The sequence below is a fragment of the Sinocyclocheilus grahami genome, unplaced genomic scaffold (assembly GCF_001515645.1).
Source record: "Sinocyclocheilus grahami isolate Dianchi unplaced genomic scaffold, SAMN03320097.WGS_v1.1 scaffold655.1, whole genome shotgun sequence".
Classification (NCBI taxonomy): domain Eukaryota; kingdom Metazoa; phylum Chordata; class Actinopteri; order Cypriniformes; family Cyprinidae; genus Sinocyclocheilus; species Sinocyclocheilus grahami.
Genome location: NW_015505834.1, coordinates 162,563 through 175,248, shown reverse-complemented (window position 1 = coordinate 175,248; position 12,686 = coordinate 162,563). Strand labels below are relative to the sequence as shown.

Below are 12,686 nucleotides of genomic sequence, written 5' to 3'. Positions count from 1 at the left end.
CAATAGTTTGCTACATTGTCACATGACTTCAGTATGTTCCATGTGGCTTAACTAGTTATTTTGTATTTTTAATTTATATTTGTTTTTAAAAAAATCTTAAATATTAGGAATCCCATCTAAAAAAGGAGGAAGTAAAAAATCGCTGCTGATATTACTTTCAGTTCATCCCTCATACTGGAAATTGAAGGTGAAGTTTAGCACAATGCATTGTGTACACCATGCCAATGTAGGAGCCCATCTGTGTGTTCCAACCATAACAAACATTTGCATACTTTGCTAAGCATACTTGCTGCAGAAATGGTGGGAACAGTGTGGTAGCATGCTATTCCGAACATAGGTGTTGTGTAACTTTGCAAAACAGGGTTAATCCTCATAGCAGTGAAACTAAGGTGACATGTGAGCTCGTAGCCCTAGATTCCTTACATTTTTATTCTGGTAATAGGCAGGGGAAAACTACTAGTGCCATACATCCCATGACCTCCATAAGCTCAAAGACATCATGTGAAAGTCATCCCCTCCGGACTCGTAACAGCAGCAGCCAAGACCCAAAACCCCATTCATTCACATTACACAAGTACTCCAAAGTATTTTGCTGCATATTCTCGCATTGGTGGAAACCACTCATGCATAGTCACATCCGCACATGATAGGAGTTTAAGTCTGTGCATTGCAACAGATGTATTTCATTTGAAACCTTAAGAGTAGATTTATAGTTTAATATGCATTTGCATTTGCATTTGATCTCTTGTCAATGCTTATTGAAACATCTCAGAATTGCTTTTTAACACAGCAATGCTAAAAATCAATGCTTATCCCTGTAAGTCACAAGAACCCCTTGAATGTGGAGTGTTTCTGCCGGTGGTGATGTTGCACTAGCATGCCACTCATATGCTGCTGTTAATTAGCTGCACTGTATTTCAAGGATGTGTGGGCGAGGAGAAATTGGTTTGAAATGAGACCTACCCTGCACGAGGGCTTCAGAGCACTCAGGGTCTGTGAAAACCGATCCAGCCTTCTGGAAAGGAATTTAACCCACCGACTCAAGAGCAGTTGATGATGGGGCATTATGCTTTGGCACACATGTCTGTCACTGAACACAAGTGATTCTTTGGTCACAGTAATCATTGTGACACACAATTGAAGACACAACAATATTTCTGAATTGCTGACAAACAGGCAGACAAATAGACAGATCTTTCTTTCTGTATGACAGACAGACAATAAGACAGATTAGATGGACGGATGGACAAACAGATAGATAGATAGATAGATAGATAAAGCAGACAGATAGATAGATAGATAGATAGATAGATAGATAGTTGATTGGATGATAGGACAAGTTTTGAGTTTGACAGTAGGTTTCTTAGCCAGAGAGCAGCTGAGGTTTTCTGGATCATGTCCCTTAATCTTAAGAGTGAGCTGATTGGATGATGGGACGAGTCCAACAAAGAGAAGCATTCATGTGGAGAGGAAGCTGTCGAGCAGGCAGCAGTCCTGCCTGCAGAGCTGTACTCAGACACTTCAGCTTCAGCAGCACCTCTCTGTGCCCTGGCACCTACCCAGAGACTCAGAGCAGACGCCGCTGCCTGTGCAATACTGTAACAACTGATAATCCTGGACTCCTCTATCTAGCATACTGACAGACAGTCTGTGATTTTATGTAAAACAGCTATTTTCTTGCAGCAGACAGTCAAGATGGGGTGTGTTTATCAGCTAGTGCTAAGAGGAGAGTTTTTCTGTATGTTTGGAAGCTCACAGTCAATTATGCAATAACCAGTTTAGTGAACAATTACACACCCTCAGATTTATTTAGAGAGCAATTACATGTGGAAAATTTACAAAGCCCTTAAGATAACATTGATAAGGTTTGTTTTGATCCTAGTTAGCTATTGAGTTAGGTGCACTCTGGACCCAGTGAAGACTGGACTGGAACTTTCACTAGAATCGTCTTTGAGTTATTTATAGAAATCTTCTTGAAGACTTTGGTTACTGCATAATTGAGGTTGACCATTATAATTGTTGACCTTGTGTCAGTGATCTGAAGTGTTTATTCACAGGGCCAAACACAACTGCCTTGACACCGCAATGAATAAGCCTATCATTGACTGTTAAGAGAAGATAAATGTTGTTGTGCAACTGAATCACTACACGCCTTTACACACAGTATCAACAATGGCAGAAAACAATCCTTAGATTTGCAGGAGGAATCAAGCCATATCTAGAGAACAGAATATCAACGAAACTAGGGTGGGGACACTTTCGGGCTAGTAAGCAACCATCTAGCAGCCACCCAAAACACCCTGGGAGACACCTTAGCATTGCAATGACTCCATTCAGAGCACCAACTGTTTCACAGCACACTTGTAACCTCCCACAACACTCTCTGTAATAACCATTTAGAGCACCTTCAGAGCCCAACTGCATAGCAATGGCCTACCAACAACCCATAACACCCTAGCAACACAAAAACAGCCAATCAGAACACCTTAACAGTCACAGTTTAGCTAAACTTAAATGCATAGCAATGCCCTGGCAACTCTAGCAATGTGTTAACAACCATTCAGAATGCCTTATCAACTGCAACAATTTAGGACCAGCAACAATACCTGAGTAATGGTGTAACAACTTCTTTCAAACAACTTAGCAACTGCATATTTAACACCTTGACAACCACAAACTACACCCCACCGAAGTGGTAACAACCATTGGGAATACCTTGGGAACTGCATAGCAACACCCTGGTAACTGCCCATAACAGCCTACCAATGTGGAAACTCATTCAGAATGCATTGGGAACGGCATAGCAATATCTAGTAACAGTGTAACAACTGGAAAGGAACAACCTGGCAACCATCAAAAACACTGTATTAAGAACGCCTTAGGAACTGCAAAGCAACACCTTGCTAACCACCCCAAATGCTCTAATAATGATGTAACAACCTTTGATAATGTCTAAGCAACTGCTTAGTAACACTGTGGCAACCACCCACAAAACCCCACCAACAGTAACCAATTACATGTAATCTGGAGTACATAATCAGTTTCCAAAAATAAAGTTTTTGTAGTTAGATTATATTACATTTTAAAATGTAATATGTATTTATTGATTACATGTACGTTTAGTGATTACATCTAATTTGGAATCAATAATGGACTACAATTTGTAAGTAATCTACCCAGTACTGCCTACCAATATGGTAACAACCACTGAGAATGCCCAGCAACACCCTGGCAACCACCCACAACACCCAACCAATGTAGAAACAGCCATTCAGAATGCATTAGGAACTGAATAGGAACACCCTAGTGGTGTAACAATCTTTTAAAACAACCTAGAAACTGGATATGGTGGCGCTACAGCGATCAAAAATACGAAATTGCTCATAACTCCCAAACCATTAGTCACAGACTTAAGTGTCTTATTTGGAATCCTAGGCTCACGTCAGAATCGATTATCACTCTTTAATTTTCAGATATTTTGGAAAAACTTTTGCGGACTACTCCTAGGTTTTTCACCCGATCTGAAACAAACCAGTGCAGAAAGATTCTCTGGAGAGTGAACGTCAACAATTATCAAAAAAAGTAGAAATTTCGACTCGCTGTTGCGACGGTATGCCAAAACGTTTGTAAGGGGCAAAGACACTTTTACTAAAATGCCTATAACTCTTGAATGGAAAGAGATATTTTCGCCAAACTCACCAAAATGCAGAGTTTTGCCACTTGGTGGCGCTATAACAGGAAAAATATAAAATGGCTATAACTACGCACTCGTTGGTCCGATTGGCTTGAAAATTGGTGTGCCATGTCTTTATCTAAAGTGCCACAAGTGTCTGTGAGGACATTTACGTATCTCCGGGGCCATTTACACGACAACGTTTTCAGCCAAAAACGGTAATTTTTTTGTGCGTTTTGCCTGTTCATTTACACGACAACAGCGTTTTGGGGACTGAAAATGCATATTTTTGAAAACTGGTTTCAAAGTGCAAGTTTTTGAAAACGCCACCGTTATCGTTTCCGTGTAAACACCCAGTGCGGGCATCTTTGATAACAGTGACGTCATGCGCGTGCGTAGTACATGTTAGGTTTTTTTTGTTTGTAGTAGGTGTTAGGTATGTAGACATGCGCAGTACGTGCCGATTTTAAAGGCAAGCGCGGACAAACATACACAACAATGGTGGAGTATATAGTACTGTTGTTGCTGCTTAAGAGTTTGCTAACGCTTCTTCAGTAAAGTGTGGATTTACTATGCCAATATTACAACCAACAGCGGAGAAATATCATATTCATCATATACAACATATAATCGTCACTTCCCTACAGGTACTATTTACTAACAAGGTGACAGCGCCATCTACTGGCCTGGCATACGTAATACAGCGTTTTCGCGGATATGTGTAAACGCGAATCGTTTTGAAAACGTTGTGTATACGTGAAACTTTTTAAAAACACAAGGGAAAACATTTTCAGTTTTTGACTACATCGTTGTCGTGTAAACATCCTCAAACAACACGGATGTTATCGGCCAATCAACTTTGAGCACCTAATAGACGAGGTTAAGAGAGGCCAACTGGAACAAAACTCGATAGGCATGTTCAATCCATGGCCCTAAAGGTCTGTAAGAATTTTGAAAGACCGGCCACTAGGTGGTGCTAATGAGTTTTACACCTCTGTAATCACATGGTTTCACACATCCACACAATATTCATATAATTTGATAGATCTTCTCATACTGAGCAACCTTGCCTCAAGAACCACTGCTGTCAATCAAATAGTTCGTTAAAATATTCTCGATTATGTAAAAAACCTACTTTTGTGAACTAGTCCAAGGTTTTTTCACTCAATCTCAATAAAACCACTGCAGCACGATTCTCTGGACTCTTTAGATCAATAATTCTCTTTGGGTAGCTATAACAGGGTTGTTTATCCGAATATACCCAAAAGCCTATACATCTTAAATGAAAGCACTTGAACCCTGATAATTGCTGCTTGCAGCTATATATATACATTTATGATTATTAAATGTGTACACTTACTAAATAATTCAGGAGACATATCATAAGATATCCCATTCAAAAAAATCTTGTTGCATGAGTTGAATACATTGCTCATCAGTTCAACGTTTACTGTGGAACTTCCAGTTCCGTAAGCTGGCTAAAAATAGATAAACAACTCATTCTTTTTTTCAGACCACCCAGTGTTTTATTAGACTGATTTATGTATTGTATGCAGAAATAAATGTCCATTTGAAAACTTATGTTTTTCAAAATCCCTAGTGAATAGTATTAAGCTCAACAAAACAATAAATATTAATCAACTCTCTATAAACCTTCAATTGTATTTTTATTGAACTCATTACAGCCATGGTAGAATGCAATAATGCGGTATGCCAAAACGTTTGTAAGGGGCAAAGACACTTTTACTAAAATGCCTATAACTCTTGAATGGAAAAAGATATTTTCGCCAAACTCACCAAAATGCAGAGTTTTGCCACTTGGTGGCGCTATAACAGGAAAAATATAAAATGGCTATAACTACGCACTCGTTGGTCCGATTGGCTTGAAAATTGGTGTGCCATGTCTTTATCTAAAGTGCCACAAGTGTCTGTGAGGACATTTACGTATCTCCGGGGCCATTTACACGACAACGTTTTCAGCCAAAAACGGTAATTTTTTTGTGCGTTTTGCCTGTTCATTTACACGACAACAGCGTTTTGGGGACTGAAAATGCATATTAGGTTTATTAGTACATGTTAGGTTTTTTTTTGTTTGTAGTAGGTGTTAGGTATGTAGACATGCGCAGTACGTGCCGATTTTAAAGGCAAGCGCGGACAAACATACACAACAATGGTGGAGTATATAGTACTGTTGTTGCTGCTCAAGAGTTTGCTAACGCTTCTTCAGTAAAGTGTGGATTTACTATGCCAATATTACAAGTGCAAGTTTTTGAAAACGCCACCGTTATCGTTTCCGTGTAAACACCCAGTGCGGGCATCTTTGATAACAGTGACGTCATGCGCGTGCGTAGTACATGTTAGGTTTTTTTTGTTTGTAGTAGGTGTTAGGTATGTAGACATGCGCAGTACGTGCCGATTTTAAAGGCAAGTGCGGACAAACATACACAACAATGGTGGAGTATATAGTACTGTTGTTGCTGCTTAAGAGTTTGCTAACGCTTCTTCAGTAAAGTGTGGATTTACTATGCCAATATTACAACCAACAGCGGAGAAATATCATATTCATCATATACAACATATAATCGTCACTTCCCTACAGGTACTATTTACTAACAAGGTGACAGCGCCATCTACTGGCCTGGCATACGTAATACAGCGTTTTCGCGGATATGTGTAAACGCGAATCGTTTTGAAAACGTTGTGTATACGTGAAACTTTTTAAAAACACAAGGGAAAACATTTTCAGTTTTTGACTACATCGTTGTCGTGTAAACATCCTCAAACAACACGGATGTTATCGGCCAATCAACTTTGAGCACCTAATAGACGAGGTTAAGAGAGGCCAACTGGAACAAAACTCGATAGGCATGTTCAATCCATGGCCCTAAAGGTCTGTAAGAATTTTGAAAGACCGGCCACTAGGTGGTGCTAATGAGTTTTACACCTCTGTAATCACATGGTTTCACACATCCACACAATATTCATATAATTTGATAGATCTTCTCATACTGAGCAACCTTGCCTCAAGAACCACTGCTGTCAATCAAATAGTTCGTTAAAATATTCTCGATTATGTAAAAAACCTACTTTTGTGAACTAGTCCAAGGTTTTTTCACTCAATCTCAATAAAACCACTGCAGCACGATTCTCTGGACTCTTTAGATCAATAATTCTCTTTGGGTAGCTATAACAGGGTTGTTTATCCGAATATACCCAAAAGCCTATACATCTTAAATGAAAGCACTTGAACCCTGATAATTGCTGCTTGCAGCTATATATATACATTTATGATTATTAAATGTGTACACTTACTAAATAATTCAGGAGACATATCATAAGATATCCCATTCAAAAAAATCTTGTTGCATGAGTTGAATACATTGCTCATCAGTTCAACGTTTACTGTGGAACTTCCAGTTCCGTAAGCTGGCTAAAAATAGATAAACAACTCATTCTTTTTTTCAGACCACCCAGTGTTTTATTAGACTGATTTATGTATTGTATGCAGAAATAAATGTCCATTTGAAAACTTATGTTTTTCAAAATCCCTAGTGAATAGTATTAAGCTCAACAAAACAATAAATATTAATCAACTCTCTATAAACCTTCAATTGTATTTTTATTGAACTCATTACAGCCATGGTAGAATGCAATAATGCATCAATATGAATATTTAAACACACAACTCTGTACAGTCAACTTTTAAGCGGCGCTTACATGTTAAAAACATGTTAGTAAAGCCTATAGGAAGTAATAGTGAGTTGTCAGCAAGATGCCATCTTTCTTCTCGTGGCGCCTGATCTCCATCCATGCCCTGTTCCCCGAATAGTGGGCTGCTATGAGATAAGCACTGACAGGCATCCTGCAGGCAAAAACACAGAGTTGATAATGCAGCAGATAACACAAAGAGACACAACAGTCAGACATGCGCTACATAAACTGCAGCTCCAGCCTCAGGATGCAGGAATATTTCGAATAGCAGGGATTGCTTGTGTTTTGGGATTTAGCAGGGATTTTGCTTGTGAAACACTGACGGAGGACTGGGAGAGCAGATGGTTGGTAACGCTTGTGTTAGTAGAGAATCACACAGCCCAGCAAACACAGAGCACTGACCACCAGCACACTCACATCCCTCAGCCTTTATTTGCACTGCTGTAACACCATTATTTACACGGGACGCACCCGAAACTACTGGGCTGACATCAGATTGATCAAAAGCAATGACATCAAATCAAGTGATGGGGGCAACAGGAAATGATGCAATAGAAAATACCAGCCAAATACCAAGCATTTTACCATTAAAACACACCATTGCACCGTTCTGAAAAAATAAGAGTTACTTACCCTCGCACATTATTCCAAACTTGTATAATTTTTTTCTTCTGCTGAACACAAAGGAAGAGATTTTGAACGGTTTCATCCATACAGTGAAAGTCAATGATTACATATTAGTTTATTCTTTTTTTTCCCTTGTAAATTTTCCTTTTAAAAAATCCTACTGTGTGCCATACCATTTAGCACCTCTCAAGCAATTAGACCATGTATGAAACAAATATTTATACAAGTTACTAAACACAGTTATCATCATCATCATCATCATAACCACTGACCCTCAGTAACTGTTGATTTAATGTAATGTTTAATGCATTTTATGATGTTGGTATCAAAAATAGAATGCATTTCTTTCTCATTGCTTTTTTATATCCATATGATACGTTTAAAACATAATAAAAAAAGTAATCCAAAAACTAGTCAGAATACTAACTACAGTTTTCATCACGTAATCCGTAATCACGGACTATAATTTGTAAGTAATCTGCCCAGTTTTAACAACAGTGCAGTGAAGCTTAAACACCAAATGCCTAATTTTTAAGGTCAGGGTTTTTAACACGTACATTGTTTATCAGCGTCCATAAAATGAGTTTTCTTCGAACTTTAAATGATATACCAAGTAACAAAGTCATGCCTAGATCCTGTGGATGATTTTGCATTTTACAGTTTCAGACATGTGATGTGGTGAATGAATGGTGGCACAGAAACTCAAACACACAGGAAGTCATAGACAGAGGGGCAGGGAGCTGACTTCCATTGCTTTGAAAGAAACTATTGTATTGCTAATGCAGCCAACCACAAACTACTAAAACTACTCTAAACGTAACAATGAGGATCACACACACAACAGATTCGAGCTGAAACACGCACTTCTTATATTGCTTGATAAAGCTTTAATTTCTCTGTAATGGCACAGTTTCCAGCTGTGGATTACGCATTCAGCATCAAGAGTACAGTACACAACATCTACAAAATAACACAAAAGTTCAAAAACTGAAGTCTGTCCAACCATACTTTTACACTGCAGAAAAAAAAACAACAAAAAAAAAAATGTACAACTTGATAAATTAAGCCTTAGGAAGCAGTGTATGCAACGGATATCAACCAAACTTCATAAATAAACTGTACATATTATTTTAAAACAAATTAAAAGCTTTTTTTCTTACTTTTTGTCAACTTTACAGCACATCAAATAAAAGCGGTGGATCACAACTAGACTTTTTTTCTACTCGGACTGATGACCGTATGGTAAACATGTAGTAGTAGTTTCTCTCGGTCTCTTTGAGTCCAAGGCTGTAGTAAAGAAAGATCATTTAAAAGAGTGAAATGTCGCAACTGTAAAGTACTAGCACAGGATATGACACTTAAACTCAAACTGGCTTTGTCTCGAGATATTTTGAGACTGTTTAGGCAGCTCACTATCATATTGTTTCAGATCCTGTAAATGCGGCCCAGTTTCCAATTTCTCAACCGTTCTGCGTTACTTGTTTTAAGTAAATGCACATTTTCTCACATCCACATGGCACCACACAGGTCACCAGTCTTTCACAAAACATGTTAATCCGACAAACATACAACTGTACACTCACGGAAAAAAAAAAAGTCCAGTTCCCCACAGAACGTTACGATAATGCAATCCTTTCAGAATTGACTTATCAAAAAAGGCAATATTTCTGCATTCAGCAGCATTCTCTCACAGCCACACGAAGAGGGGAAAAGTCTCAATGGGAAATTTACAGTGCATTCGTAGACTTTTCGTAAATGAGGTGGTTTCTTTTTGACACTATTTCACATATATTTAATAAGCAGATACGACTGAAAGTCAAAAGAGAGGAACTTGAAGAACAGTTGCAGAAAATGCCAGCTTTCCCATTCCCTAAAGTTTCTACGGTGGTGTTTCAGGCGTTACGATAGACGATGAAAAAACGTTATCGTCACATGTTCATGCGAAGGTACATTCGGTTTTATCAATGGTGCAGAACTACATCACATCGGGCCTTATTCAAAAGCACAGTTGCAGAAAATGCCAGCTTTCCCATTCCCTAAAGTTTCTACGGTGGTGTTTCAGGCGTTACGATAGACGATGAAAAAACGTTATCGTCACATGTTCATGCGAAGGTACATTCGGTTTGATCAATGGTGCAGAACTACATCACATCGGGCCTTATTCAAAAGCAGAATTAATTTCTTAGTCATTCATAAAACCGTTTTTAAGTTATGCCGAGACCATTATTATATAATTGTAGCACAGAATTCATGCGATCGTTTATGCAAGAATGGTTTGAACTAATTATTCAATCTATATTATGCAAGAATTGATTAAATTATTCAATTCAGTGCAACGGTTTACTAAAGAATTATTGGAATAATTCGCAAAACCTTGTTTGCATAAACTGACACACCAAACTGAATAATAAAACCAAAATTGTTACCTTCAATTGAATAATTTGTAAAAACCAATTCCAATTTACAGAAGAATAGTTTTACCAGTTATTCAATGTAACTGGTTTCACATGTAGCTTACGTAAGAATGATTTCACAAAAACTCTGTTCGTGTTTTATGAATGAGGCCCACTGAGGTATGATCAATGCGTAACGGTCAACTAAATCTGAAATGTTAATTATACCACAAATGGACACAGAAATGGGTTTGGAAGCTTGAGTTCGTTTCACAGCCTGAATAGAGTAAAACTAATAATGTATATGATTATTGCTAATTGATTGATCCCCAACTGTTAATACTTCAACTGCCATGTTACGAACAAATGGCATTCATTCCGTGGCCTCATGCACAAAACACAGTTTATTTCCAATAGTTAGCCCAAAGCGTTCAGTAGAACAAAATCAGATGTATTCAAATGAGAAGTAATAAACCAACACCAGAACAAACACACAAACAATGGAGGGTTGGCATTGGGCTAAAACAGTGTTTAGTACTTCCTAAATGGCAGCTGATGGAATATGAAGACACATGCACACGGCTTTTTTTCTGAATCACATATTATGGTTTTAAAATAACAACAAGGCTTGAACAGTTCAGGTGAACGAGTAGGTTATCTGTTAAACAATACTGCCAGTGCTGGCATGGGTTGCTCACGATCAGCGGTATGATTTATGAACGAATAGCAGCAAGAGTCAAGAAATGAGGAAAATGCAGAAAAAGCGGTTTAACAACAAACTGGTAGCAGTACAAAACAAAAAAAATAAGCAGTTCCTCGAGATACAACCGTGGAAAAAAAGGGGAAGATGGAGAAGAATGTCAGTTGTTTCGTGAATACTGTTTGACTGTAAGAGTATTTATGTTAATGGCGAACGAGTAGAGTGCGACTGTCATATTCTGAAATGCATCAAAGTGTAAACGCAAAGGTTTATATAAAATTGAACACTCACTCATGCCAAATTGTTTAAAAAAAAATGAGTACACTTTAACTTCTAAAATGCTTGACGTCAAGAGAATTTGGTTTAAGGGCTAACTGAAATGACATCGGATGAAATGTTTGGACAATTTATGCACTTACATCCAGTCAAACATCAAGAAAATACTGACAGCTTCTCAAACAAACAGCAGCAGGGCAGGAAGTGTGTTTTAGGAAACCCTGATCCTGGTACGAGAGCAACTACTGCAGAGAACGAAGCACGGGAAGATTAAGACCTTGAAGAAAAGCGTTAAAGATGCCAAGCGTTATAGATGCTATTATAACAATAGAACCGCTTGCTCTTCAAATGGCACTAAATTTCATAAGATATGCGATTAAATCTGCAGATATCATGTTGAGGAGTAAACCTCATGCTCGAATACTGCAGGGAGAATGCAAAGACTGTACAAGAGTCGTCGACAGTATGCCACAATTCTCTATGTATAACTTCTACCGAAGATATTGCTCTGTCCAGTAAACATAAAATGGACCTGAGTGCATCCGTTTCGAGCATTCAGAAGTCCAAAAATGTATCAAATATGGCAAGAGTGCTGTATGTTGAGAGCAACACTGTGATAAGCAAGTGATCCATTCATGCGCTAGCGCCATTTTAAAAGGCTTCAGTCATTCTCCACCCCACTATTATCGTTAAAAACTGTACTGTTCATCCAACTCATTATAAATGTCACGAAATACAGAGCTGTTCAACTACCACTAAACATGTTGCAGGGACCTTTAAAAAAAAAAAGAAAAGAAAAAAAAGTTACATTTAGATACGTTTTTATCAGGGTTACTGATGCCCGCTGAAGTGCCGCCTCCTCGCCAGACATAGTTTCCACACAAGTTCTCTTCTTCAAAACTTTTGGCTCATCTAGAACGAGGTCTCAATTGTCAAGAGACCGCACAGGAAAACAAAAAAAGCACCAAGGACATAAATAATCTATTTGCTAAAGTCACAGGTTAAAAACTATCAGAAGTTGGAATAAAACCCAAAACAAAAAAAAGTTGCAGTTCGTTTGTCCATCTGCGCCCACATCTTCTCAGTTCTGTGTCCATGTACACATCAGTGCATAGTCCCAGGCACACGGTGCCATTTAAACATCCAAGATTTCCTCTGCCGTACCTCCGCAACGCAATCGGTAGCGTCCCGCCCTCCAGCTGATGGTGGGGTCCCAAAGAGCGGACAAGAAAATCTGAATTGTCATGGACTCCCTGATGAACCAGGCCACTGCGTAGTCCAGCTTGGAGAAGGATGGAGGGCCGCC

The 12,686-nt window shown here is 38.6% G+C and overlaps 1 protein-coding gene across 3 annotated transcripts in view; it reads right to left on the bottom strand.

Annotated features, from left to right (window-relative positions):
* Positions 1-10,029: 10,029 nt before the first annotated feature.
* The window catches only part of LOC107558686 (ceramide glucosyltransferase-like), a 41,466-nt gene continuing 38,809 nt past the window's right edge, over positions 10,030-12,686 (bottom strand). For all 3 annotated transcript variants that reach the window (XM_016242344.1, XM_016242343.1, XM_016242342.1), the window contains one exon: positions 10,030-12,686. In XM_016242344.1, coding sequence (XP_016097830.1) covers positions 12,516-12,686 — 171 coding nt within the window. In that variant the 3' untranslated portion in view covers positions 10,030-12,515.